The sequence below is a fragment of the Triticum dicoccoides genome, chromosome 5A, assembly GCF_002162155.2.
Source record: "Triticum dicoccoides isolate Atlit2015 ecotype Zavitan chromosome 5A, WEW_v2.0, whole genome shotgun sequence".
NCBI classification, from domain to species: domain Eukaryota; kingdom Viridiplantae; phylum Streptophyta; class Magnoliopsida; order Poales; family Poaceae; genus Triticum; species Triticum dicoccoides.
The window spans coordinates 57,677,446-57,703,493 of NC_041388.1; the positions used below are offsets into that span (position 1 = coordinate 57,677,446).

At 47.6% G+C, this 26,048-nt stretch overlaps 1 protein-coding gene and 1 long non-coding RNA gene across 3 annotated transcripts; one reads left to right on the forward strand and one right to left on the reverse strand.

Moving 5' to 3' along the window:
* Nucleotides 1–497: 497 nt before the first annotated feature.
* Nucleotides 498–1,238, reverse strand: LOC119296982. The gene is made up of 2 exons (XR_005145477.1): nt 1,084–1,238; nt 498–847 (listed from the first exon to the last, which is right to left on the reverse strand). It is a non-coding gene; the product is annotated as an uncharacterized LOC119296982 (long non-coding RNA).
* Nucleotides 1,239–12,883: 11,645 nt separating this feature from the next.
* LOC119299288 lies at nt 12,884–14,428 on the forward strand. Of its 2 annotated transcripts, none has more exons than XM_037576530.1 (4): nt 12,884–13,014; nt 13,116–13,292; nt 13,469–13,665; nt 14,005–14,428. In XM_037576530.1, exons 2-4 carry the CDS (start codon nt 13,161–13,163, stop codon nt 14,141–14,143), a joined length of 468 nt encoding a protein of 155 aa, XP_037432427.1. In that variant the 5' UTR covers nt 12,884–13,014; nt 13,116–13,160; the 3' UTR covers nt 14,144–14,428. The 2 variants fall into 2 exon arrangements, with proteins under 2 accessions (XP_037432427.1, XP_037432426.1); XM_037576529.1 differs by having other exon boundaries at nt 12,890–13,014; nt 13,126–13,292.
* The last annotated feature ends 11,620 nt before the right edge of the window (nt 14,429–26,048 follow it).

Consider the following 26,048-nt stretch of genomic DNA (forward strand, 5'->3'; position numbering starts at 1 on the left):
GGCAGCTGAGCGTGGGGAGAGTTTGTTGGGTGTAGTGGCTAGTAGGTTAGGATAACAGAGGCACCCCAAAACGCGGAGGTGACGGAAATTTGGAGTTGTCCCGAAAAGAAGCTCATACGGAGTGGTGAGAAGGTTGGGTTTTGCACGGTCGCCGGTTAATGAGATAGGTAGACGTGTTGAGAGCTTCGGCCCACCAACGGGGAGGCATGGAGGCGTGGAGAAGTAGAGTGCGAACGCCGTCGTTGAGGGTGCGGAGGATCCGTTCGGCCTTCCTGTTTTGTTGGGAAGTGTAAGGACATGTGAGGCGAAAGAGAGTGCCATGGGAGGCAAGGAGTGATCGATTTGCGAGGTTGTCGAATTCTCGTCCGTTGTCGGTCTGAAGGGCGAGAATAGAGCGAGAGAATTGGGTTTTGACATACGCATAGAAACGAATGAGTAGGCCATGAACTTCAGATTTGTGACGTATGGGAAAAGTCCAAACGTAATGGGTAAAATCATCAAGAATGACTAAATAATATTGATATCCAGATACACTTAAGAGTGGACTTGTCCATAAATCACAATGACAAAGTTCAAAGGGAAAAGATGTATGAGAGGAAGAAGAACTAAAAGGAAGTCTAGTGTGTTTGCCGAGACGACAAGCATGACAATGGGTCGTCGCGGTTTTATTGCAGCTGAAATCGAAATAACTAGAAGCTTTGGCAAGGACGGCAGCTCCGGGGTGGCCGAGACGCTGGTGCCACAAGTCGGCGGTGACGGCGGTGGTGAGGCAGTGACGAGGCGGACTGAAGGTGTAGAGATCGCCGACGGAGTCACATCGGAGAAGCACCGTCTTGGTGGCCAAATCCTTGATAGAAAAACCATATGGGTCAAATTCAATTGAAACTAAATTGTCACGAGTGAAAGCACGAACAGAAATTAAATTTTTGATAAGAGAGGGAGAGATGAGAATTTGAAGAAGGGAGAGAGGTCGAGAGGGGGTGGGAAAGGAAGTGGAACCGACGCCGGTAATGGGCAAGAGGGAGCCATTGCCGACGATGATGGAGGATGGAGATGAGGGGTTGGGTGGGGAGAAGGAAATACCAGAACCGGAGCTCATGTGGGACGAGGCGCCGCTGTCGAGAACCCACTCGCCGCCCGGTGCAGAAGGCGGATGCAGAGCCATCTGGTTGAGCGCTGCGATGAGAGCCGCCTGGTCCCACTGCGGCGAGGACGTCGACATTGTCGTGGCTTGGTGCGCTTGGGCCGTGGCCGGGGCTGGTGGGCGCGCACCAAGGATTCCTTGGAAGGTGCCGGCGACAGTTGTGGGGGCGCGCGAGCCTTGCGGGAGACCAGCGGGATTGGCCCCGCCGGAAGAGGAGCCGCCGGACCCTGACGAGGGGTTGGGCTTGCGCTTCTTGGGGCGGCCGCGAGACCCGGAAGAGACGCCCGAGCTGCCGGCGGTGTGAAGGTTGGGGCCGAGCAGGGCGTTGTTAAAGGCGGCCGGAGCAGGTGCAGGCGATGGAGGGCGCGCCGCGTAGTAGGCGCTGGCCTGGGCGAGAAGAGCCGTGCGGGCCTGGACGCGCGCCTGCCGGGCAAGGCGCTGCTCCTCCAGCTGAAGGAAGGAGCGGAGCTTGATGAAGGAGGGCCGTCGACCCCTGGTCATGTGGGGGACGGCATGCTGAAGGCGCTCGTCGAGGCCGCGAAGGACGTTGTGGACGAGTTCACGGTCCTTGATGCGGTGACCGAGGTCCCGAAGGGTGTCGGCCATCTGCTTGAGCCGGGATGTGTAGTCGACGACGGAGAGATCACCCTGGAGGAAGCTGTGAAATTCGTCGAGGAGATAGGTGATGCGGGCGTCGCGGTTGCTGCGGAAGAGGGAGCGAAGCGAGCGCCAGAGAGAGTAGGTCGAGTTCTTGCGCTCCTCGACGATCTCCAATGTCGAGGGTGTCACGGCGGCGTTGTACCACGAGAGGACGGCGAAATCATTGAGGACCCAGTCCGAGGTAGCCTGCGCCGGCGAGCCGTCCACGTGATCCGTAAGGCCAAACTTGGCGAGGGCGGCCAGAAATTGGCGGCGCCAGAGACCGTAGTTCTCTTTCTCATAATCAAGAGTGACGAGAACGTGGTCACGGATGCGTAGAGACTGAATCTGGGTGGTAGGAAGAGTTTGGGTGGCGACCGGCAGGTCGAATGGCTCGTCGGAGGAAGACCCGCCGGTGGAGGAGACTGAGGAGGAGGTGCTCATGGTGTCGGTTTGGGAGGGAGAGGGGCAGCGGAATAGGTGGATCTCAGTTTAGGCTGATACCATATTGGAGCCAGAGTGAGTAAGGAAAGAAAGAGGGCGTGCAACCTTCCTTGTATTGATCATGTGGGGTTACACAGCTTATATACACAACTCAACTGACACACTCAACGCTAGGCTAAAATCTAGGCACGTACAGAATACATAAACACACGTTCGCTAACAGCCTCCACTTCTTTCAATGGTGCTATCGTTTTTCACTCGCGCCTGCCAATTCTATCCCGGTTTCTCGCTAGAGCGCACCTGTTCAAGGGTATAGAAACCGGGGCAACCCACTTACTAGCGGCACTCCTCATCCATCTTTCACATTCATCGACGAGCACTCATCTTCCCCTTTACCGCCTGTAACACCCCGAGTATCATGCTACAGTAACCCCCTTGAATTTAATCTAATCTTTTTGCTAAACAATGCATGATCATCTTTGAGCCTATCTCCTTTCAAATTCCCCCTTGAATTCAAATTCAATTACTAAGAAAAATTCAAAATTTCACAAACATGAGATCTAAAATGTTCATCATGGGGAAAATAATCATTTGTTACTATTGGTGGTGAACCAACTTTGTTATTTTTTGCAAAGTGGTTTGAGTGTCCTAATCTAAAGAAAATAGAAAAGATTAAAGAGAAGCAAAGCAAAAGAAAAAGGGCCACAACCCCCCTGCCCACCTGGGTCTCAGCCTACCGGCCCACCCAGCTGGTCTGCCCAGCCGCCACCTACCTAACCCCCACTCCCCGCTGACCTAGCCCACTATCCGCAGATTCCCTCGCTCCTCCCCCCCCAACCCCGTGACCCGATCTGGATCGGGCCGTCCGCCCCCGCAGCAACCCCGGCGACCGCGCCTCCACGTCGGCGCCCATCCCCGGCGCTACCCCGCCGACGGCGCCTCGCCTCCTCGTCCTCCTCCCCGAACCCCCCTCCCACGACTGGTTCTGGATCGAGGAGGAGCTTGATCCCGTCCCACCCGTCGCTCGCCGTCGTCCGCCTCATCCTCGCGCCCGCTGCCATACCCCTGCATCGGACGGTGAGGCCGCGGTCTCCCCCTTCGCTCCCATGCTCGCGGTTCCTCGCGCTTCGACCGCGCCCTGGCCGCTCTGCTCCGCGCCGCCCGCCGCATCCCCGCGACGCGGTCACTGTGCCCCTCCCCGCGCCCGCGCACGCTAACCACACCCGAGCGCGTCCGCCATGGCCTGCTGCGCTGCTGTCGTTCGCTGCTGCTACTGCGCCCCGCTACCGCCGCCGCACATGCCTGCACCGGCCGCGCTCGCCGCGCCTACGCGCTCCGCCTGCCGTGCTCGCTGGCTGTTCGTCGTGCCCCGCGCCAGCACCCCGCACGTGGCCACCCGTGGCCACGCCCCCTCGGCAGTCGCCCGCCTCCGACGCGCCCCCCAGGCGCCTTGCACCGCCCCTGGCCGCGCCTCCCCTCCGGCCGCAGCCGCGCATCGCCGGCGCGCCCGTTCGGGCGACGCTGCGCCCGTCAGGCTCAAGGGTGCATATGTTTGCAACCGCAAAGGCGTAGTGGCCCACTTGCCTGTTCTGGAAGAGAAGACGTGGAGCTTGTAGTCTGACGAGGACACTAGTGTCTTGCAGAGATCTGCGACGACAAATCCCCCATCATAGTCGTCGAATGGCAGGACGCACAGGCTTAACGAGTTTGTGGTGCCCGGAGGAGTACGCGGGATCAGTGTGAGCGACGGCTTGCTGTGGTCGGCCTTGTAGACGAAGTACTCCTCGAGCCGAGATCCAGAACGGGTTCTCCCGGAAATAAAGCGGAGGAGCACCACGTACTTGGAAGAGAAGACGACCAGGGGCTCGGGCGTTAAGTCGTCGCGCTGGAACTCGGGGCCATGGACGCAGAAGTGGGAGATGGCCGGCGGGTCGGCCAGGCAGAAGGTGACCTTGAATGCCTTGCCGGTGCTGGTCACAGCTTCGGCGGTCGTGGCGTTCTCACGGACGGCGAAGTAGGCCTTCGTGTCGAGGAGAACCCAGGGGGCGTAGCAGGCGCTGGCGCGAGTGACGACGGCGGTCTGGAAGGGGGAGGCGACGAAGTATCTCTCCATGGTTGCTAATCGGCAGGCTGGAAGGAGGATAACCCTGATCTTTCGGTTTTGTTCCGCTGCAAGGCGGCCGGGGATTTTAAACCTGCCCCGCAGGGATCGGACCCCAATCCTGCGCCAGAGTCCCCGTGCGTGGGTTTGACACTTTGACCTCGCTCGGATACGATCCGTGATCTACGCTAGGTAATCGTGTGCCAATAATTAGGATAGGCCGATTAGTAGTACGTGTTCTAGCAGTGCAAGGTTAGATCAGGAGATATATTACTGTTCTAGGCAGGTGTGCTTTACAAGGTTGGCTTGCATGCCATGCGTGGTGTTTGAGTTAAACTAGGAAAGCAAACATGTTGTGTCCATATAGGCTAGGCAGCTTGGGTAGGCTTTTTTTATGGTAATATGTGCCTCATTTTTATACGCCGTGCCAGGTCTCGTGAATCCCCCTAATTTCTGGGGATTTAAACGGCAACAAACCGCACGCTGGCAGCCTCTCTGTGGCCCCCAGTGCCGGGCCCTCCCTCCTGGTTGGGCGCGCACGGCCTGGGCATGGACAGAGGGCCACATGCAGGGACATCCAGCTCTATATGTCCATGGTTTTACGTGGCGACGGCACGGATTGAAATTTCTGGCATTAAACCCTAAAATGCACCATAGAAGCACTAAATTTATACCATCAATTTCGTGCGGCCAAGGAGACACAAAAGTTCAAGCTTGGGATGATAGCCTAAGGCATCCCAAGATAATATTTCAAGAAGTCTCAAGCATCTAATCTTTCTTCTTTAACAATTATCGATTAGTATCGGTTGAGCCTAAGTTTTTGCTTCTTCACATGAGTTGTGCTATTGTTGGAATGTCATTTTATTTTGTTTTGCTTGTTGTTTTAATAAAATACTTAGATCTGAAAGTTTTTAAATAAAATAGAATCCTCAAATAATTGCCAGGGAGGCTATGTAAGCGGCATTCACATCCCGTCAACGAAGCTCTTTTTTATGTCATATACTCTTATGCTTCACTTATATCCTATGAGTAAATTGTTGAATAAATTGAATGTCATGAAGTTGAAATCATATCATGCCTAGTGGTAGCTTCAGATTGGGTTTAAAAAGTGAAATCTTTTGAGGCTTGACAATCACAATATTGGTTATACAAGCAATTCACAAATAATTAGTATAAGGAAGAGAACTTTCACATATAAATACACTATCTTAGAAATCTTTTGTGATTGTGAGCCCCCATCAAAATATTATATGCCAAAATTATTTACGTTGGACAAGGAAGACAACATAATGATTTATGTTTGTTCATATTCACATAGAAGTTATATTGTTATAGATCCTTCAACATGTGGTGCTTGCCCTCATCTTTGCTAGCCAAAAATTCCGCACCAAGTAGAGATACTACTTGTGCATCCAAAAACCCTTAAACCCAAATCTTATTTTCAAGAGTCCATTATAACTACCTATATGCAGTAATCTTTTGCCGTTCTAAGCAAATTTGTATGTGTCATCTCTAATTTTCAAAATAAATTTCTCTTTTGTGTGCTCGTACCGCTCGCGAGGCGGTGAGGGGTGGCCAATATTTTCCATGTTAGATGTGTTATTCTCACGATGGGTGTTTATTCACTTGTCATTACATAAGGCAAAGGTATTAGGGATGCTCAGTCCCGAAATGAAAAATGAATTTACTTTATATTGTCAAATAATAAATTCCTTGGAAAGTGTTGGCATGGAGGGCACCCGTGGATACGGTTAGCCATGAAAAGTGAAAGTATGGTGAAAAAGGAATAAACTTTATTTTCTGTTTGGGAACCGCCTATGTTATATCTAGCATGGAAAGTGTTGGGAGCTCTAAGTCGTTTTCGTTAGTGGGAAAAGTATGCCTCTCAAAATGTTTTTATCTCTCAATTTTTGCTTTGAGCTCTGGCACCTCTACAAATCCCTACTTTCCTCTGCGAAGGGACTATCTTTTACTTTCAGTATCTACTTTTATGCAAGAGTCAAAGTTTTTCTCTCTATTCCTTTTTATTTTTCTCTTTTGGCAAGTATCATGTGGTGAGGAAAGATCTAGGCACATATGTCAAGTTGAATATGGGTAGCATGAGTTATTATTGTTGACATCACCCTTGAGATGAACACGTTGGGAGGCAAAACAATAAGCCCCTATCTTTCTATGTGTCTGTTGAAATGTTTTGCTCATGTGTACAAGGTGAGTGTTAGCGATCATAAAAGACTACATGATGGTTGAGTATGTCGAGCTCTTACTTAAACTCCGTTGAATAAGTTGAATTGCAATTGCTTGGTGACTAAGAACAAAGGTTGTTGAATTTCAAGAGAATTTATTGTTTGGACCTCAACATGTGAATTGGTTGCCACTATAACATGAGAAGTTTTATAAGAAAGAATTGTTGTTATGATGCTAGGAAAAGTGATTGAAATTATCATTGATCAAATTTGTGCACTTTGCTAGCATTCACACTTCATAAATTATTTCTTTTATCATTTATCTACTTGAGGACAGTAGGAATTAAGCTTGGGGATGCTGATACGTCTCCAACGTATCTATAATTCATGAAGTATTCATGCCAATATATTATCATTCTTGGATGTTTTACAATCATTTCATAGCAACTTTATATCATTTTTGGGACTAACCTATTGACCCAGTGCCTAGTGCCAGTTAGTGTTTTTTGCTTGTTTTTTACATCGCAGAAAATCAATATCAAACGGAGTCCAAACACCGCGAAACTTTTTGTGGACTTTTTATGGACCGGAAGGAACCCAATGGGCCAGAGCTGCACCTGGGGGGGGGCTAGGGGGCACAACCCACCAGGGCGCGCCAGGGCCCCCTGTTGCGCCCAGGTGGGTTGTGCCCACCTCGGTGGCCTCCCGCGCCCCCTATTTGCTCTATAGATTCCTAAACATTTCGAAACCCCATGGGGTTAACTTAGATCAGAAGTTCCGCCGCCGCAGGGCTCCATAGGCACCGAAAACCAATCTAGACTCGTCCCGGCACCCTATTGGAGGGGGGAATCATCTTCGATGGCCATCATCATCATCTTGGCGGCCACCACGATGAGGAGGGAGTAGTCCACCCTCGGGGCCGAGGGTTTGTACCAGTAGCTATGTGTTTAATCTATCTCTCTCTCTCTCTCGTGTTCTTGAGATTTCACGATCTTGATGTATCGCGGGCTTTGTTAATATAGTCGAATCATATGGTGTTTTCCCCTCTCTATCTTGTTGAGATGAATTGAGTTTTTCCCTTTGAGATCTTGTTGTCATCGGATTGAATACTTTCATTGATTTGAGAACACTTGATATATGTATTGCAATTGAATACTCGTGGTGACAATAGGGTATCGTATTGATTCACTTGATATATGTTTTGGCACTCAACTTGCGGATTCCCGCGGTGACTTTGGGGTAATCTATGCATTGGGGTTGATGCACGTTCTTGTCTTTGTTTCTCCGGTAGAAATCTTGGGGCACTCTTTGTAGTTCTTTGTGTGGATTGAGTATTATGAATATGAATATGCTTTGGTGTTATTCTAGTATGAACTCTAGGATAGATTGAACAGAAACAATAGCTTTGTGTTATTTTAGTACGAACTCTTGAATAGATCGATTGGAAAGAATAGCTTTGAGGTGGCTTCGTACCCTACAAACAATTCCTATCTTTTGTTCTTCGCTAATAGGAACTCGGGAGTGATTCTTTGTTACACTTTGAGGGATAATCATATGATCCAACTATGTTAGCATTGTTGAGAGATTGCACTAGCGGAAGTACGGACCCTAGGCCTCATTTTTAAGCATTGCAATACTGTTTTTGTGCCCGTTTACTATTTGATACCTTGCTGTTTTTATTTATTCAGATTATAAAAATATTTTTCTACCATCCATATTACACTTTTATCACCATCTCTTCACCGAACTAGTGCACCTATACAGTTTGCCATTGTATTGGGTGTGTTGAGGATACAAGAGATTTCTTGTATTTGGTTGTAGGGTCGTTTGAGAGAGACCATCTTCATCCTACACCTCTCACGGATTGATAAACCTTAGGTCATCCACTTGAGAGAAAATTGCTACGGTCCTACAAAACTCTGCGCTTGGAGGCCCAACACGTGTCTACAAGAATAACGTTGCATAGTATACATCAGTGGCCCAGGCGTGTTTTCCCTTTGCGCCGGAGCCCCGAGCGCCCCCCAGTGCGTTGGGTTCGGCTTGCGATCGCCGAGCCAAATAACGGGCCGAGCCGGCGGATTTCGACATCTTGGGGGCGCGAGTGGGGTTTTTTTTCGGCGCTGGCACGTAAAAAGGCGCCTGGGGGCCTGTTGGGGGCATGGTTCGAGATGCTCTAACTGCATTTCAAATTCGAGGTAGTAATCACATCGCCACATCTCCACCTTCTTGTGCATGCTCTATGTAATCTAGTATGGAATTTTTTTACCCTAGTATTCTAATTGTTTTTCCTATGGACTTTGATTGATCTAGGCTATGGAACAATAATTTCATGCGGGCTCGTCAGGTCATCCGTTAGACGTAAAATGTATCAATTGTAGCTGCAAAGTAGTCTCCCAAGGTCTTCCATTCAGAGAGAAATTAATTTAGATAAATTGCCTTATGATTCAACTTATAAAAGAGAAATTGCGAGTCTAAAGTTATTTGTGGAGACAAATGAGCACGTTTTTACTTTGGCGTTTATCAAATCTAAAGCTAGTGTTCATATTGCCAGTTGTCACAACATCTGTGGAGAGATGCTTTTAAGCTATGAATGTTGTCAAGAAAAAGTTGGGTAATGAAATGAGTGGCCAGTTCATGAGTAATTGTCTAATTTGCTATGTGGAGAAAGACATATCTTCTACCATTAGTAATGATGATGTGTTCGAATGGAAGATCAAAAGGGATGCCAATGGAGTGACTTTACATGATTCTTTCACATGATTGTACTTCTATTTTAAGCTTTTCAACCTAACTTGTTATTTTCTTCAATGATTTTAGGAAGACAGAAGTTGTACCTGAAGCTAAGAGGTTATTTTGGAATTACTCAAGTGATTTTATAATTTCATCAAATCGGTATGTCTTTCATCTTTGAATTTTAATATAACACCTACTTGTGATAAGTAATATCATGTTCCTATTCATTATGATTTCTTTGAGTGCTATAATCTTGTTGTGATATGGCGTAAATTTGGACCTGGTTCAAACCAAATTTGCACAACTAGTCAACGAGTGAACCCAATGGCTAAATTTTCTGGCTCCTCCCCTGAGCGAGATGCAAGTCATGTAATAGCATAGGTGGATGAGGAGAGTAGCTTGTACGCTCTTTATATTCAAACTTGTTGTTCTTCTCCTACCAATGTTAATGAATCAACACACAAAGCTCTTGCGTATTCTGAAAAAAACACTACTACTAACCCTTTTCTCTCAACAGGTTGAAATAGTTCTCTTTGATGCCCAACTTTGGATGTCCATTTCACTAGATCTTTCTACAAGCAGCCAAGGTTACTTATCATGATATTGAATCCATTGATCATTCTTACTACAAAAACCTTAAGTGGATGCATGAGTTGTGTATTTCTGTGCGTGTTTATGTCTACCGTTGACAGTCCACATGTGACATATTATGATATAACTGATGTCCTGGACCTCAGTTAGTCATAAGTTTTTTGTAACCTCCTTACACATACAAACATTCTTTCGCTGCAAAAATTATTTAATGTTCCAGCGAACAACTTCTTTATTTGCCATGTTTTCTTCTACTAATTCGTTATGTGCATTTTTTCTCTTACGAGTTTGTTATGTAATTTCAAGCCGGTGTATTACCATACACCCGATACTTTGCTTGGCTTCTTCCACAATTCACAAACCTCACCATTCCCACGAATGGCTCGCCCATTAAATTTCCCTCCACCCAACATGGACAACCTAGTATGGAAGATTTGCACGTTGTTGGGGTTCTCCCACATTTGGGTTCATTTTTTACACCGCGAGCAGCGAAGGCAAGGAACCCTAATCCCAATCCGAACCCTCAAAAACATTTTATACATTTTCTATACATGTTAAACATATTTAAAGTACGCAATTAACAATTTTCAGAGTAAATGTTTTGATGTCTATATTTTTCGTATACATCAAGAACATTTTTTATACACATTTTTATTGCATGTCTATATTTTTCCTATACACATTTATACACTGCAAGAGCATGCAAATTTGAAGAAAAAATACGAATTTCAAAAGAAGTTTGTGGATTTGGATATTTTTGCGTGTTTAAAAAAACACAAATTTGAAAAGTGGGTTCCTCAGATTTGCAAAAAGTTTGCGGATTTAAAAAAAAATTCATGGATTTAGAAAAAGCTCATGAATTTGAATAACTATTTGTATTTGGAATATGTTTGTGAATCTAAAAGACGTTCGAGAATTCGATTGTTTCTCCTACTTTTAAAAAGTCCGTGAATTTGAAAAAAGGAAAACAGAAAAGTGGAAAAGAAAAACCGCCCCCAAAAAAACCTGTGGAAACCTTCTACCCGTGAGATGAGAAAAACAAAAACCGATGCGGACGTGTATAATGCAAACAAAAAGTATTTCTTGTACACGGGTCGGGCTGGGCCGTTCCAAGCTTGTACCGGCGCTTATAAGGCGGAACAACCGGCACCCTTAGGGCATCTCCAGCCGTTGGCCCCCCAGGGGCGTCTAAAAGCGCCGCCTGGGGGTGAGCCGGTGCAAAAAATGGCCCTGGGGACGAGTCGGTCCTCAGCCGTCAGCCCTCAGGGCCACCCTCGGGCGCGTATTAAAAGAAAAAAAGGACCGTTCGGCGAAGTTATGATAAAAACTAGTTAAATTTCGGCCAAACATGGCAAATTTCGGTGAAATTCGCGCATTTTCATTACATTAACCTAATCTAAAAAAGAAAGGGGCTGAAGTCGTCGCCGCCGTCGCCGCCATCGTCGTCGTCGGCCTTCTCCTCCTTGACGCGAGCACCCCTGCTGGACCCCTGCCCGGCGTCACCATGGCGGACTGGCGGCGGTGCGTCGTCGTTGTCATCACTGTCACATAAGACGACGGCCTTGTCTTCATCGCGGCCGCGTCGGCGCTCCTCGAAGTGGGGCAGGGCGGCGCGCTGGCGCTCCTTCTCCTTCTCCCGGCGCGCCTTCTCCATCGCAATGGAGTCCTGGCGCGCCCACTCTAGGGCCGCGTCATCGTCGAACTCCGTCTTCACACGCGCCAGCCCCGGCTCCGCCTTCACCGGCGCCAGCCCCGGCTCCGCCTTCACCGGCGCCAGCCCCGGCTCCGCCTTCACCAGCGCCAGCCCCGGTTCCATTTTTGGCTTGACGAAGCGTGGAGGAGCCGACGAGGAGGAGACGCGCCGGCCGCCCTCGTTGATGACGATGCCGACGCTGCGAGTGCGCCGATCGATTGGCGTCTCCGTCGTGGGCTCGGCCTTGACGCCGAGAAGCGCCGGAGAACCGGAGGAGTGGGAAGATGAGCGAGAGGAGGAAGACGAGGAGGAGGCGAACCTCCTTGCCGCCCATGCGCGTCGGTGTTGCGACGGGGCGGCCCCTGTCGCAGGATAGGTCAACGGCGGGTTGTTGCCGCCGTCGAGGTACGCCAGCACGCCATCGAGCGTGCGGCCGGGGACGCCCCACCACAGGTGGACGCCCCTCGCTGTTCTTCACGCTGCCAACCACCGATGCGCCGTTGGTGGAGGCCAGGCACTGCTGCTGGCGGCGCTGGAAGTACGCCGCCTAAGCTGCGTGATTGCCGGCGGCGTACTGGAGGAGGGAGTGCTCGTCGTCGGCCAGGGAGGCACGCGCGACCTCGACCTCCTCGGCGAAGTACCTGGGCTTCGTCACGGCGTCGGGTAACGGGGGAACGGGCACTCCCCCGTCGCTGAGCCGCCACCCCGTCGGCCTGGCGCGCATGTCCGGCGGCGCCGGGATGTTCGCCTGGAACAGGAGCCAGGACTACTGTTCGCGGAGCGAACGACGGCCGAAGCCGTTCGCCGCCGCCTCGTCTCCGGGGAAGCGCTCTGCCATGGCAACGGGCTCGGCGGTGGTAGAGAGGGAGAGAGGGGCTGCCGGTGGCGCTCGGGAGAGGAAGACGGAGACGGAGAGAGAGGGGCTGGGCGGCGGCGAGAGGCGAGTCTAGTGTGGGCACAGGCGACTGAGAGATCGCCGGCCGGCTTTTATAGCCGCTCCGTGCCCGTGTGTACGCGTGCGAGGGAGGGGAGGCGTCGGCGCGCCGTCCCGTGACGCGCCGCCCGTGAGGAATCAATGGCAAGGCTAACCGGCGGCAGACTTGCCATTGATTCCCCGCGGGAACCGAGGCAGTTGGGGGAAGACGAGCCGCCGTGTCCCTGACGCGGCTGCCCCGCGGCGTTTTCGTGCCAAAACAGTTCGCCCCGGCGCCCCCGGGCGCACCCCGGCGTGCCGGGTTCGGGCTGGGTCCGCCGGCGCTGTTTTTAACCCAGGCCGGCAAAAATCGGGTTTCTAGGGACGCGATTGGGCCGTTTTTTCGAGCCCGGCGCAAAAAAAAACACATGGGAAGGCCTTGCTGGGCGCGGCTGGAGATGCCCTTAAACCCGACGAAAGAAACAAAAAAAGCGGCGGCGTCAGAAGGGGATCGAGCGAGCAGGAACCCTAAATCCCAATCGGAACCCTCAGGGGATCCGTCGGCGGCGGAAGGTACGTCGTCGTATAATTTGCTATGCACATCTCTCGATTGATTGATTGATTGATTGATTGATTGATTTCCCTTACGTCGTGTGTATCTATTGTATTGCTAGTGCTAGCTAGGATTAGGATTGGAGAGGCTCGGCGGGGATCAGGCCATGGCCACGGCGCTTCGCCACGCGGCGAGGAGGTTCGGAACCAGAGCGGCGGCGGAGGCGGAGGCGGAGGCTATCATTGAGCGTAGTCCGCTGTACACTAGCACACGGATCGTCGATTCCACCACAGGCCGTGTACGTACTGCAAAATCAACATCCTCCCCCGCCTCCCCTCCCAAGCTTTGCTAATACTAGTAATACAGGAGTACAGCTTTGCTATCTAGAAATATCATACAAGAGCCAATAGATGCATTATGATGATGATTCTGGCCGGCCAATGCCTTTGCTAATGTACGCACTGCCTGCCGCAGGACCTCACGCCCAATCAGAGGAAAGATGCCATCTTCCGCTTGGCTCAAATCCATGCCCAGAAAGAGGACCTCTACAACACAATCGCTGCCTGGCAAGCTGACTACACTGCTAAGGGCAATGTAGTGACCCGGAAAAACAACCTTTTGCTCAAACAACTCTCTCAGCATGTCAAACCTAGACCCGATGACCCCCGCTGGTATCTCTCTCCCCCCTTCACCTCACCTAATAATGCATATATTAAAACAAAAACAATAACCTTTTTCTTTTTTATCTATTCAGGGCAAAATCCCCTGATTAAACCGTTACTAGCACCCTTATCAAGCATTTTAGAAAAAGACATCCACTACATGATTTAAAAGGATCTATTAAAACTTGGAGCTGCAATTCAATAAACTGATTGGCCTAAACTTTCTCATGGCCTTCCTTAGGAATTAGTGTCGGCATGGTAAAATCCACCCTACCAATCATTTATGTATCCCATGTTCTTGTTTTTATTGCTACCACCTACCAGTTAACTGTATCACCTGATCTGCAGGCGCTCAAGTCAGCGGGCAGTATACTTTAATGATTTCCTCAAATTCACGGGGGCAGTTTTGATCGGCAAAATGGCAGGAGATGCCTTTAGTCATTACAAGGCAAAACAAGATCATGATGGCCACAAGGGATCAAGCTAGCTTGCTGCATACAAGTCAACTAGTTAGTACCTGGTCTTGCAGAGAACCAAATCATAAGTCATGTCTGCTAGCTAGCTTCTTATCACAATTGTTAGAATGTTGTGAATGTGCCTACCGCTGTTGTCGTCTCTGTTTAATTATGTTGCCTCCCTCTATCAGTGTGTGTCATATCTGTTTTGCTGATGAGTCAGTCTCGTCGAATTAAATAACTAGCTATTGGTCGCTGTATATATATGTGTTTCCTCTTTCTTGGAACTCAGTGAGCCTTCATGTCTGTTTGCTGTATGTATGTGTTTCTGGTGTCACCTCTGTTTTAATATTGTGTTTGCTTGAGGAGCTTATCTCCCTCTATCTGTGAGTGTGCCGTTTCTCCTGCTTATATTAAATAAGCAGCGCTTATCTTCCTCTATCTCTGAATGTCACTTCTCTTGCTGATTAGTTGGTATCGTCCTGATTAAATAAGTAGATGCCGGTTGCTGTATATATGTATTTCCTCTTGCTTGGAACTTGGCGGTCTTCAAGATATGCTTGGTTTTGCAGTGGTTCTCTTGGGTAGTCTTTGTTTCAGAATTTGTTCTTAGGTTGCCCGCAAAACCTGTGGACCTACTCAGCTTTGGTGTGAACTTGTTCAAGTCAATACTCATCTCAACATTGTGACTGATCCTAATATGCCCTTCTAGCCGGATTTTCCCTTGAGTCTTTACTGTCCACATTCATGTTTCTAGTCATTTGAACACCGTTAGCACCACAATCAACTCCAGCAGGACATGTTTCAGAGACAGAAACTCCAGATTGCTGAAGATTTCTATAACCAAGCATTTGCTTATACTGAATCACAGGAACACTGTGTTTCCGAAAATCCCTGCTGCAGAAATGACGTGCAGACAATGGGCCCTCCCGTCAATTTCCACTAAATAAACTTCCAAACAGTTTCCTAATAGGCAGAACATTTACGAAAACCAAAACTAAGCAGGCACATGCTTAAGAAGGAACAAAACGGTATTAGGGGGACACTCGACGGCTCACAAAGATGACACAATACTTAAGTCTCCCAAGCACAAAGCACAGCATGATTCTTCATGTCGATGGCGCCCACCCATGCTTTTATAAACAAACTTTATCATGCACTCCACATACTATGAGTTACTCACATACTATCTACAAATACTAAGAAACTTGCAATACTTAACTAGAAGGGGCACTCAGTGTTGAAGGTGACTATAAGTTGCTGTCCAGAACCATACGAGGAGATCCTGGAAACGAAGAATTTAGATATGGAGTAGGAGTAAGAATCAATTAAAATTATGAACCTCCCTGGCTCCATTTTCTCATAGAAAAAACGAAACTAGTCAATACAGAGGCCTCGCCCCAAAGCTGCCAGAGCACCGAAAAACACAAAAAGAAAGTAACATGCTAGGTTCTAGGTCTGCAAGACCTTATAAATGCGTTGATTCCACGGTCAAAGGTATCATAATCTGCTTCTAAGGGGTCTGTTTGGATGGTTAGTTTTTGGTCTAAATTACTCCCTCCATAAACAAATATAAAAGCGTTTCTTATATTTCTTTACAGAAGGAGTACAATATAAGAAAAACATAACTGATTTTTTTCCTGGCTATAGATTTAGCGGGGCAAAATATGAGTGAACATCATATGCCATAGTTTTGTCCTCAAGGACAATGGCCTTTTCAGACTTCAGATGCTCCCTGTCGGTTTTTTTAACGTTGCTTAAATTTAGTTATTCCCTGATTACAGGCTTGCAAAGTGGTGGACAAATGATGCCATGATGATACTGTTATGTATAAAGAAGTGGCAGCACATTGCCTTTAGTTCATAAGGTGTAGAAAAGATCCCTTTGAACAGAGAGGAAACACGTAAACCACTTGACATAGGCTGTTCTTCTTTTATTTTCTATTTGCTTACTTGAGAGGTGAGAACCTATAGTTGTATAGCTTAATCTGTTTTCGGACTTCACATGCCCCTCAATTGATAATATAAATCTGTCAAGGAGCATATGGTAGGTGATGAATGCCTTATCATCTCGGATAAGAAATGTTGGTAGTGTAAGCAAAGATAGAAGTTTGGCAAGGACCAAAATGTAAAATGTATTGTGTACTTATCTCTGACAAGGAATGGAGTGTGTGTGTTCGACAGTCTTCCAGAAAATCGCCAGCCCACTTCTCTTGCGAGTTTACGGAGGCGCAAGTGATAATCCGGTGAATCCCAACATGGCATTAGAGCAGGTTGGCGTTCCGGCGGTGGCGGCGTAGTCCCTCGCCGGCAAGGCGGCCGGGCCTGGCGGGGTCAGGAGAAAGAGGAGGCTGCTCTTGCGCGCGCGCGACGCGGAGGAGGAGGCGGCTGTGGGCGCGTTCTGGGCGAGCTGGCTGCAGAGTAGGAGGCGCAGGAGGTGCTGCGGGAACTGCTGAGTGTTGGTCTGCTGTCCTGCTGCTGATTGACCAAGGAGAAGGGCAGCTGCTGGTGCATCTGGATCTGCTGCTGCTCTGTGGGGTGTGGCTGCGGCTGCTGCTTGGAAGGGCTCCTATCCTGGCTGCTGCTGCTACTGGTGGAACTGTGTGGCAGAGGAGGAGCAGTGGAGGAGTGTAGAGAAGGTAGAAGGTGAGGTCCCCTTCAACTATGGCTGCTGGTAGGTTGCAAGGGAGAAGAAAGGGAGGTGCCTGGTGCCTGCTGTGTGTGCGAGCAGAGAAAAGGTGAACTGGTGAGGTAGTGAAGATGAAGATGACTTGTGGCTTCAACAAGTAGAGAAGAGGTGTGTTGCCTAAATCTGAATTTGTTCGTGGGTTGTTGTTGCTGCCTTGGAGTGGAGAGAAGAACAAAGCAGTAGACCAAAGAGCAGTGTGCAATTGAGGCTGTGAAGGTCAGAGTAAGTTTCGATTGGTAGTGGAGTTGTGAGTGATTGTGTGAAGGTGTGCATTCTGGTAGTGGAAGGCCAGGGAATTTGCAGCGTTATGGATGGAAAATATCAGGCTCTGTTTTCCGGGATTGGTAAGCAAAGGGACGATGGTTCAGGTAGAGGTAAAGGATGTGGTAGTGGTACTGCAAAATCATGGCAGCGAGAGGGGGATTGGTTGTGTCCAAATACAAGATGTGAGAATGTAAATTTTGCATTCCGAGGTGTCTGTAATCGCTGTCGGGCAGCACGTCCTACTGATGTTAGTGCAATGGGGACAACTAAAAATGATGGAAAATCTCAGACTATTACTGTCGAAATGACTACTAATGAGTTGAAGAAGTGGCTTCGGTTCAAGGAAGGAATCATTGATGAAAGGTCAACAACCAAGATATTTGCTACATCTGCTAACCCCTGTGGTAATACTTCGAAATTTGTGAAAGGAAGTTATTTTGAGACTGGTACACAGTGGTTAATAACTCTGGTGCGTCTAAACATATGGCCGGTTCATATAAGGATTTCTGCAGTTATACTCCTGATTTTACAGGGCAAAATGTTAGACTTGCTGATGGTTCTAGCCAGAGTATTAAGGGAGTAGGCACAGTTAAATGTTGCCCAAATATGACTCTATCATCTGTTTTACATGTTCCCTCATTCCCAATCAATTTGCTATCCATCAGCTGCATTACAGGAGAACTTAATTGTGCTGTAATCTTCTTCCCAACATGGTGTTTATTCCTGGAACTTGGGACTTGGAAAATCCTTGGGACAGGAATTATGCGAGGTGGTCTATACTACTTGGATGATGATATGGCACCTATGGCTGCTGCTGTGCTATCTCAGTCACCATTTCTTCTTCATCATCGCAGGCTGGGACACATATCCTTTAACACCCTGGGTCAGTTGTGTCCTAATCTCTATAATAAAATTTGCAAAGAAAGTCTAGTATGTGATGCTTGTCAGTATGGGAAGCTAACCCGTAGTATATATACTTCATCTGATCACAAAAGTATGGTGCCATTTCAAACTATCCACTCAGATGTGTGGGGTCCTAGTGGGGTGTGGTCACTTTATGGATACAAATCTTTCGTTACATTTATTGACTGTTGCACTAGGACTAGTTGGGTTTATGTACTAAGAAATAAAAGTGACGTGTTTGAATGCTTTAAGGATTTCCACAACCTAATCAAGAATCAATATGATGCATGGGTGAAAATATTTCGAACTAACAATGGTACAGAATATGTAAATAACCAATTTGATGAGTATCTGTCAAGCTTTGGGATTATCCATCAAACTAGTTGCCCAGGTACTTCCCAGCAGAATGGGTTGGCTGAAAGGAAGAACAGACATCTCTTAGAAATCACCCGGTGTATCATGTTAGCTATGAATGTTCCTAAATATTTGTGGGCTGAAGCTGTGATGACAGCGACTTATTTGATGAATAGAATGCCATCCCGGGTGCTCAATAACAAGACACCGCTTGAGTGTCTAACTGGTGAAACCACATATGTTGTGCCACCAAAGGTATTTGGATGTGTATGTTTTGTGAGGGATCATAGACCATCAGTTGGCAAGTTTGACCCTAGAGCAGTGAAATGTGTATTTGTGGGATACTCTGGAAAACAAAAGGGTTATAAATGTTGGTGCCCATCAGAGAAACGGATGTTTGTGAGCATGGATGTAGTGTTCAGGGAGCATGAACCTTTCTATGGGGAATCAGTAGATTTAATTGATGTTTTTCCTGATTTATATGTTAATGATGCTACAGATCTGGACAACGAGATAGGGGGAGATAAAGGTGAAGAATATAATGGAGCAGCATCCAGGAATATGATTGTTGAAGTGATTCCAGCTGCAGATATGTATGACGATGAAGATGAAGGTACATCAGAAGCTGAACAGAAACGGACACAGGGGGAGCTACGAGATGAATCAAATGAAGCTGTTAAGTGGCCTAAACCAAATGAAGAACAAGAAGTTCAGGTGTATAAAAGGAGACAGTGGCCTAAACCAAATGAAGAACAAGAAGTTCAGGTGTATAAAAGGAGAAACCGATCTGAGAAGGAAGTTATTCCATCTAGGTGTGATCATGAAGCTCAAGAAGCTCCTGCAATACAAGCACAAGAAACCTTGCCAAGTGTGACACAATCAGATGTGCATGAGTCATCTCCTCAAGTTGATGAGTTAGATATTCCTATCGCTCGCAGAAAGCAGCCACGTTCCACTGCAGGGAAGTTACCATCAAATCTATCTCAATATGATATTTCTAATTATGTCTCATATGTATCATTGGGCTCCCAATATAAATCATTTATAGATGCACTAGATTCCACTCTACCTATACCACGTGATTGGCAGGAGGCGAAACAATATCCGGAGTGGAGAGCTGCTATGATAGAGGAGATGACAGCACTTGATAAAAATAATACTTGGGTACTCACTACTCTTCCTCCTAATAAAAGGGCTGTTGGTTGTAAATGGGTATTTACTGTAAAACAAAATTCAGAGGGAAAAGTAGAAAGATATAAAGCCAGGTTAGTGGCAAAGGGGTATAGTCAGACTTATGGAGTGGACTATGATGAGACCTTCGCACCAGTGGCGAAAATGAACACCATTAGGGCTCTCATATCTATAGCTGCAAATAATAAGTGGAGGTTATTTCAAATGGATGTTAAAAATGCTTTTCTTCATGGAGATTTGAAAGAAGAGGTTTATATGGAGATTCCCCCTGGGTTTGGTACACAAGAAACAGAGGGTAAAGTGTGTAGGATGAAAAGGTCTCTATATGGTTTGAAACAGTCAACTAGAGCATGGTTTGGACGACTTAGAAAGGAGATATGCTCTATTGGTTATCGACAAAGCAATGCAGATCACACCCTTTTCTTTAAGTACCAGAGTGGCAAGATTGTCATCCTTATTGTGTATGTTGATGATATTGTGATCACAGGCAATGATGATGATGGGATAGCATTCCTAAAGAAGATGTTGGCCAAGTCATTTGAAGTTAAGGATCTGGGTTTTCTCCATTATTTCTTGGGAATTGAGGTTGCATATGGATCACAAGGCATTTACTTATCGCAAAGAAAATATGTACTTGATTTACTCGCTGAAACTGGCATGCTAAATTGTAGACCAGCGACAACTCCAATTGAGCAGAACCATCGTATTCGAGCAGATTCTGGTGATCCTGTGGACAAACATCAATATCAAAGGTTAGTTGGTCGGTTAATTTATTTATCACACACTAGGCCAGACATTGCCTATGCTGTTAGCTTGGTGAGCAGATTTATGCATGACCCGAGATCAAGTCATTTAGATGTTGTGCACAGAATACTAAGATATCTTAAAGGTTGTCCGGGAAGAGGGATTCTATTTTCTAATCATGGACACTTAAAAGTAGAGGGTTTTACTGATGCTGATTGGGCTGGGTGCCTAGACGATAGAAGGTCTACATCTGGCTACTGTGTTTTCGTTGGTGGTAATCTTGTTAGTTGGAGGAGCAAAAAACAAAGTGTGGTGGCACGATCTACTGCTGAAGCAGAGTTTAGATCCATGGCTTCAGGACTATGTGAATTGATGTGGTTGAGGATACTATTATCTGAACTTAGGCTTTTTGATGGAGGACCACTGCAACTTTTTTGTGATAACCAGGCTGTAATCAAGTTAATACACAATCCAGTCCAGCATGATAGAACTAAACACATCGAAATTGATAGACATTTCATAAGAGAAAAGCTAGACGAGGGACTTCTCCAAGTTGACTTTGTTAGATCTGAAAATCAACTTGCAGATGTATTAACAAAGGGTGTTAGTGTTGTATCTTTTGAAAAACTATGTAGCAAGATGGGGCTCATAAATATATTTGCCCCATCTTGAGGGGGAGTGTTGGTACCTGTAAGCAAAGATAGAAGTTTGGCAAGGACCAAAATGTAAAATGTATTGTGTACTTATCTCTGACAAGGAATGGAGTGTGTGTGTTCGACAGTCTTCCAGAAAATCGCCAGCCCACTTCTCTTGCGAGTTTACGGAGGCGCAAGTGATAATCCGGCGAATCCCAGCAAGAAACCTCAGTTGAATGCAAGTAAGCCTACCCTTACTTCCTTAAACAAACTCTTGCCTCCTTAAGTTTGTGCAATTTCAGTCTGCTTTTAAACTATGAGTAACAGTTCTTCCTTCATGTTCGGTTAAAAATAAATAAAAAACCATGCTGTACTACAAAGATAAATGCATGTGTATTGCTGATAACCTATTTTGAAAAGTTAATTAACTATATGTCAGCTGCATATGACACGCTCTGAAAACCAGGATGTAGTGTCATGGTGTTTAATTCATTGTAGAGTTGGACTACATGATTGTACAATCTATTATCCGCTCCTTAAAATTTCCATGTCCATCCTGTGAGATGGATTCAGGTTGGATTTTACATGTATCTTTCTAATTGATCAAGCTGCATATTTTAAATACATCAATATGTTTTTCCCACCAGTTGGCCACCCATGCCTCTTTTACATGTATCTTTCTAATTGATCAAGCTGTATCCACCTTTGCCTAGCATTAGATAAAGGATCCAGGTTTTTGCTGTTGAGGTTGTGCCTATTAGTGATGTACAATCAGCAATTACTCTGCTCTTGATACATACCCATTCTTGTGCAGTGTCAATGTTATCTCCTTTATGTGACTTTTGGTCCGCACTTTGGTATCCACTAACATGAGAATTAGGAATATGCTTGCTTGCACAATATGCAACTACTTTTTTGCTCTGAATTCAGGACATACGCATGTTGGTTACTACTTTCTGATTTTTTAGTGCTCATCCATGTCATATACGTATCAAATAGGCAGCAGGGAAAAGGTGGACATATTTTGCTTCAGTTTGCTCTACAAAATTCAATAAATGCAATTTAATAGCTTGTTGTTCTCTTCCATGGTCGGAGTTTTGTACTGTAGAAAGTAAAGTAACTTGTATTGACATGTTTATGTAGGACTTAAAATATTTTACTTCTTGAAGATATTCAGTTGCATTTTGCAAATCTCTGTTCACTTGCTCAAAGCTTACGTGGCAAACTATTTTGGTTAGTATGTGTTGGCATCCATAGTGGGAATCTTTTTAAGTGATAACACAAATTGACGTTGATTGATAGCATCCATAGTTACCGATGTTTGGTTTTAACTTTTTTTAGGGAGTGTTTGGTTTTAACTAGCATGCCTTCTCCTTGCTAGAGGCTGCTGTTTTTCCGTGTACACGACTGTAAATTGCTATCTTGTATATTTATCAATGTTTTAAATAGCGGGCTATGGAAAATAGCGGCGGGCCTCCAAATCAGCTACAACGGAGCTATAGCGGGCTATTTGTGAAGGCGGTCATTTAGCGGCACTTTGCTAAAAAGGCTATAGCGGGAGTGAATTGCAAAAAACCACCACATTTGAGGCTTCATCTGCGGAAAACCACCAGGTCGCTAATCATTTGCAAAAAACACCGCGCATTCAGTAAACATTTTGCAAAAAGCACTGAACAGGTGATTTAGCCCATTTAATCACTTTCTGACATGTGGGGCCGGAATGTAAGGAGCTGACTTGGCAAAATAATCACACACAGACCCCTAGTAGATTAAAAAAAAGCAATCAGCCCCCTGGACCCTGGCCGGCAGAGCCCGGCTCCCGTCGCCGCCGCCAGAAGACGCCCGCCGATCGGGCGGTCGCGAAGACGAGGAGGAGTCTATGTAGCAGCGGGTGGGCACACCGGCCGGCGGCCATCTCCGAACCACGAGGGCCAGCAGCGCATTGTCGTCGTCGGGGAGCCGTAGCTCCTGTGCAGCGTCCGCGGCGTGGACTGCATGGAGGCGGCCGCCGGGAGCTCGGCCTTCAAGCCACCGTGGCGCCCGCCGGGATGCTGTGGCAGTGCCTCGGTCTTCTACGAGGGAAGCCCGGCGCCGCTCGACGCCGTGGATGCGGGGCAACCTCCATGCGCTTAAGCGCCTCCTCCTACCCCCCACTCTGCCCTTGCTCGCGCAGCCGCAGCGGAGCGTCCACGCCTGCAAGAGAGCCCCGCAGCCCCGTGCGCACGCGCCACCGAGCCTCGCCGCTCCGACCGGACTTCCCCGCAGCTCGCCGCCGCCAGTTCACCGGGCACCACCGTAGCCCCCTCTCCCTCTCCTTCATGCCCCGTCTCTCACGCAGCTCCCCCCTCTCTCTCCAGGACGTTGGCCGAAGCCGGATCCGCCGCCGGCCATTAGCCGCAACCGCCGGGAACAAGCTCCCCTGTACACGCGGGTTATGAGCTCGTACAGGCACGTAGCGCCACGACCATTCCCGGCGAGGGTGGAGCGAGGAAGGAGAGGCTTGATTGCTTTTTTTAGATCCAGGGAGGTATATGTCAATTTGTTGCCAAATCAGCTCCTTACATTCCGGCCCCACTTGTCAGAAAGTGGTTAAACGGGCTATTTCACTTGATCGGTGCTTTTTGCAAAAGGTTTACTGAATGCGCGGTGATTTTTGCAAATGATTAGCGGCCTGGTGATTTTTCGTAGATGAAACCCCAAATGTGATGGTTTTTTGCAATTCACTCCTATAGCGGGCTATAGCGGCTATTTAAAACTATGATATTTATGGCCCTGATCGGTTTTGAATGGTCGAATGTTTGTGATTCCCAAGATGGGCTCTTGTGTCGCTATGAGTTTGTTAGCTCCATAGCAATCAGGACATGTTCCTCTCCTATTCCACTGTTTGGTTATGTCCTCTGAGTTGTCTGAATTATTTTGGCATACCCAATGTTTTCTGTGAAATCCCTAAAAACTCTATGCTCCTTGGAATTCGAGGCCCTGGAGCACTCCAGGGAGGGCGTGGGGTGGAGCTCAGCTCACGGAGGTGCGGCGTTGTTCGAGGCAGGAACGGTGCCCGGCCCCGGCGGGACATCCCCTTGATGGTGGTAACTTCCTGTTGGGAGGATTTACCAGTGAAGACGACGGTGGGCGTACTTCGATCTGGACCTTGGAAGAGGGAGGAGTTGCACGGACGCGGCAAGGCTACGGGCGAAGCTGGGTGGCGCGGCGCAGCGGTGCCATTGCACGTGGTTGTGTCCGGGGGAGAGGCCGGCCATGCCATGCAGCCTACCTGGGGTGGTGGCCTGGTGGGCTTGCAAGCGTGGGTGGGGCATGGCGGCGCACTTGCCAAAATCATCAAGTACTTTCTTATTGGTCCTCCAATTATTCTCTGTACTGAAGAATCATGCTCATCTGCTGCAGGTTCTTCCGTTACTTTCTCCAACAATTTCGCTTTACATTGATTGATGGTTTTTGAAAAGCCTTTACATTGATGGTTCATGTGTTCAAAGTTTGGATGTCTGAAGTTTGTTGCAATACTGTGTAATCACCAGTTAAAAGTGTGGTTTGGTCTTGATTGTAGAAAGGGAGTTGTTATCTATACAATATTCGTTGACAAAGCTAGCCTTCTTCCCCTGTTCAAGGATTCACAAATCACTTTTTACACTTTTAAAAAGCCCAAAAGGTGTACATGCATGAAACCTCAAAAGCTATTTACCAGTTCGGCAACTATACCATCCTGCTAATTTCACAGCTTCCTCAGTCGTCACATAAACATATACACTATTTTGCTTTGGCTAGATCTGGATTGGTTAGTTGACCATTAAGTATGCTTTTTGGATCTTGCTTATCACTCTTATGTCTCAAGGGTTGGTGTCACATTTGTTAGATGTGATCTTAATATGTTACTCTGTCTGTCCCATAATATAAGAGCATTTTCTACACTAGAGAGGGAGGGAGTACCTTCTAATCCTTTTTGTGACGGGTCACTTCAGTTTGATGAGTGTTTTATTTGTCTTAGAATTACAAGGAAAAAAGACTACTTTTATTTGGTAGATATTACTTCAGAATCTTGTTGGCTGAAGAATTCGGTTGAAAAGGTATGTTTGTTTCAGATTTCCCTCATCCATGACAACATGTCATTTAGCTCTTATTCTATTTCCCGCTGTTTGTATTTATTGTTCTTTTTGCCGATGCGAGCATGGATACAGGTGTCCAATTTATCATATGTTTAGCAAATAAGAGCATCTATAGTCTTGCGATAGGCAAATCTGGCACCTCAAATACCCGCGGACGCGTCCGTGGACACTGACCAGTTGCACCTTGAATAATGCGATCCACATCCGGACACCTCAATTATCATATCTCAAATTCATGCAACTACGTCGATGCACACACATTGTCCGGCTACTCCATCACTACTAACTAAACATGTCATCTAACTACCAAAATTTGGCATGTTTGGCTATGATGGAGATCATCCACAGCTGCCCTTGCCCTTCCGGCACCCTTGCCGTCCTTCTCGCGAAAGTACAGGTCGAAGACGCAGTAGGGATTGAGCCGGATATGCTCCTCGCCGGAGTCGTCCTCACTGTCATGTCCTCCTTCTCCTCCTTCGGTGGCAGTCCAGCCATGGCACGGACCGTCCGTTTCTGCTCTCGGGTGAGGGCGCGCATGTTCCTCCGCTGCCGTTTCTTCACAATGCTTGCGCGGATGGCTTCCTCCTCTGCGGCCGCCTGCGCCGCCGCATCAGCCGCCGCTATTTCCACCACGATACAGGCCTCGGCGGCCCTTATCCTCTCCTTCCCACGGCGGGCTACCCGTTCCTGATGGGACTCATAGTTTGCCTGACCGGTGATGGGGAAGGAGAGATTTTTTGGCTGCCGGGACCGCGATGATCCAGCCCCAGAGGACTCGAGCGCCCGTTGAGCCGACGCTATGGAGTCATGCCGGACAGATCAGTCAGTTGGCTGGGCTCCGTCCTCTCGGGAGCGGCGGAGTGTAATGTGGACCGCCATTGCCTCCTCCAACCCGCACGGGATGACACCCAAGTCGATGGATCCGGACTGGTCAGAGTCTGATTCGCTGTCCGCCATGCGGGGGACGACCGAAAATCGCTGGAGGTGAGCTCGGGTAGTAGAGGGGGTGGGGGAGAGGAGTGTGAAGTGGCTAGGGTTTG

Excerpts from the sequence above, each read along its gene's own strand:
- LOC119299288 (XM_037576529.1), top strand. The coding sequence starts at position 12,900 with ATGCCCTTAAACCCGACGAAAGAAACAAAAAAAGCGGCGGCGTCAGAA. Across the intron at positions 13,015-13,125 it reads GGATCCGTCGGCGGCGGAAG|GATTAGGATTGGAGAGGCTC; the intron begins GTACGTCGTCGT and ends AGTGCTAGCTAG. Across the intron at positions 13,666-14,004 it reads AGACCCGATGACCCCCGCTG|GCGCTCAAGTCAGCGGGCAG; the intron begins GTATCTCTCTCC and ends CCTGATCTGCAG.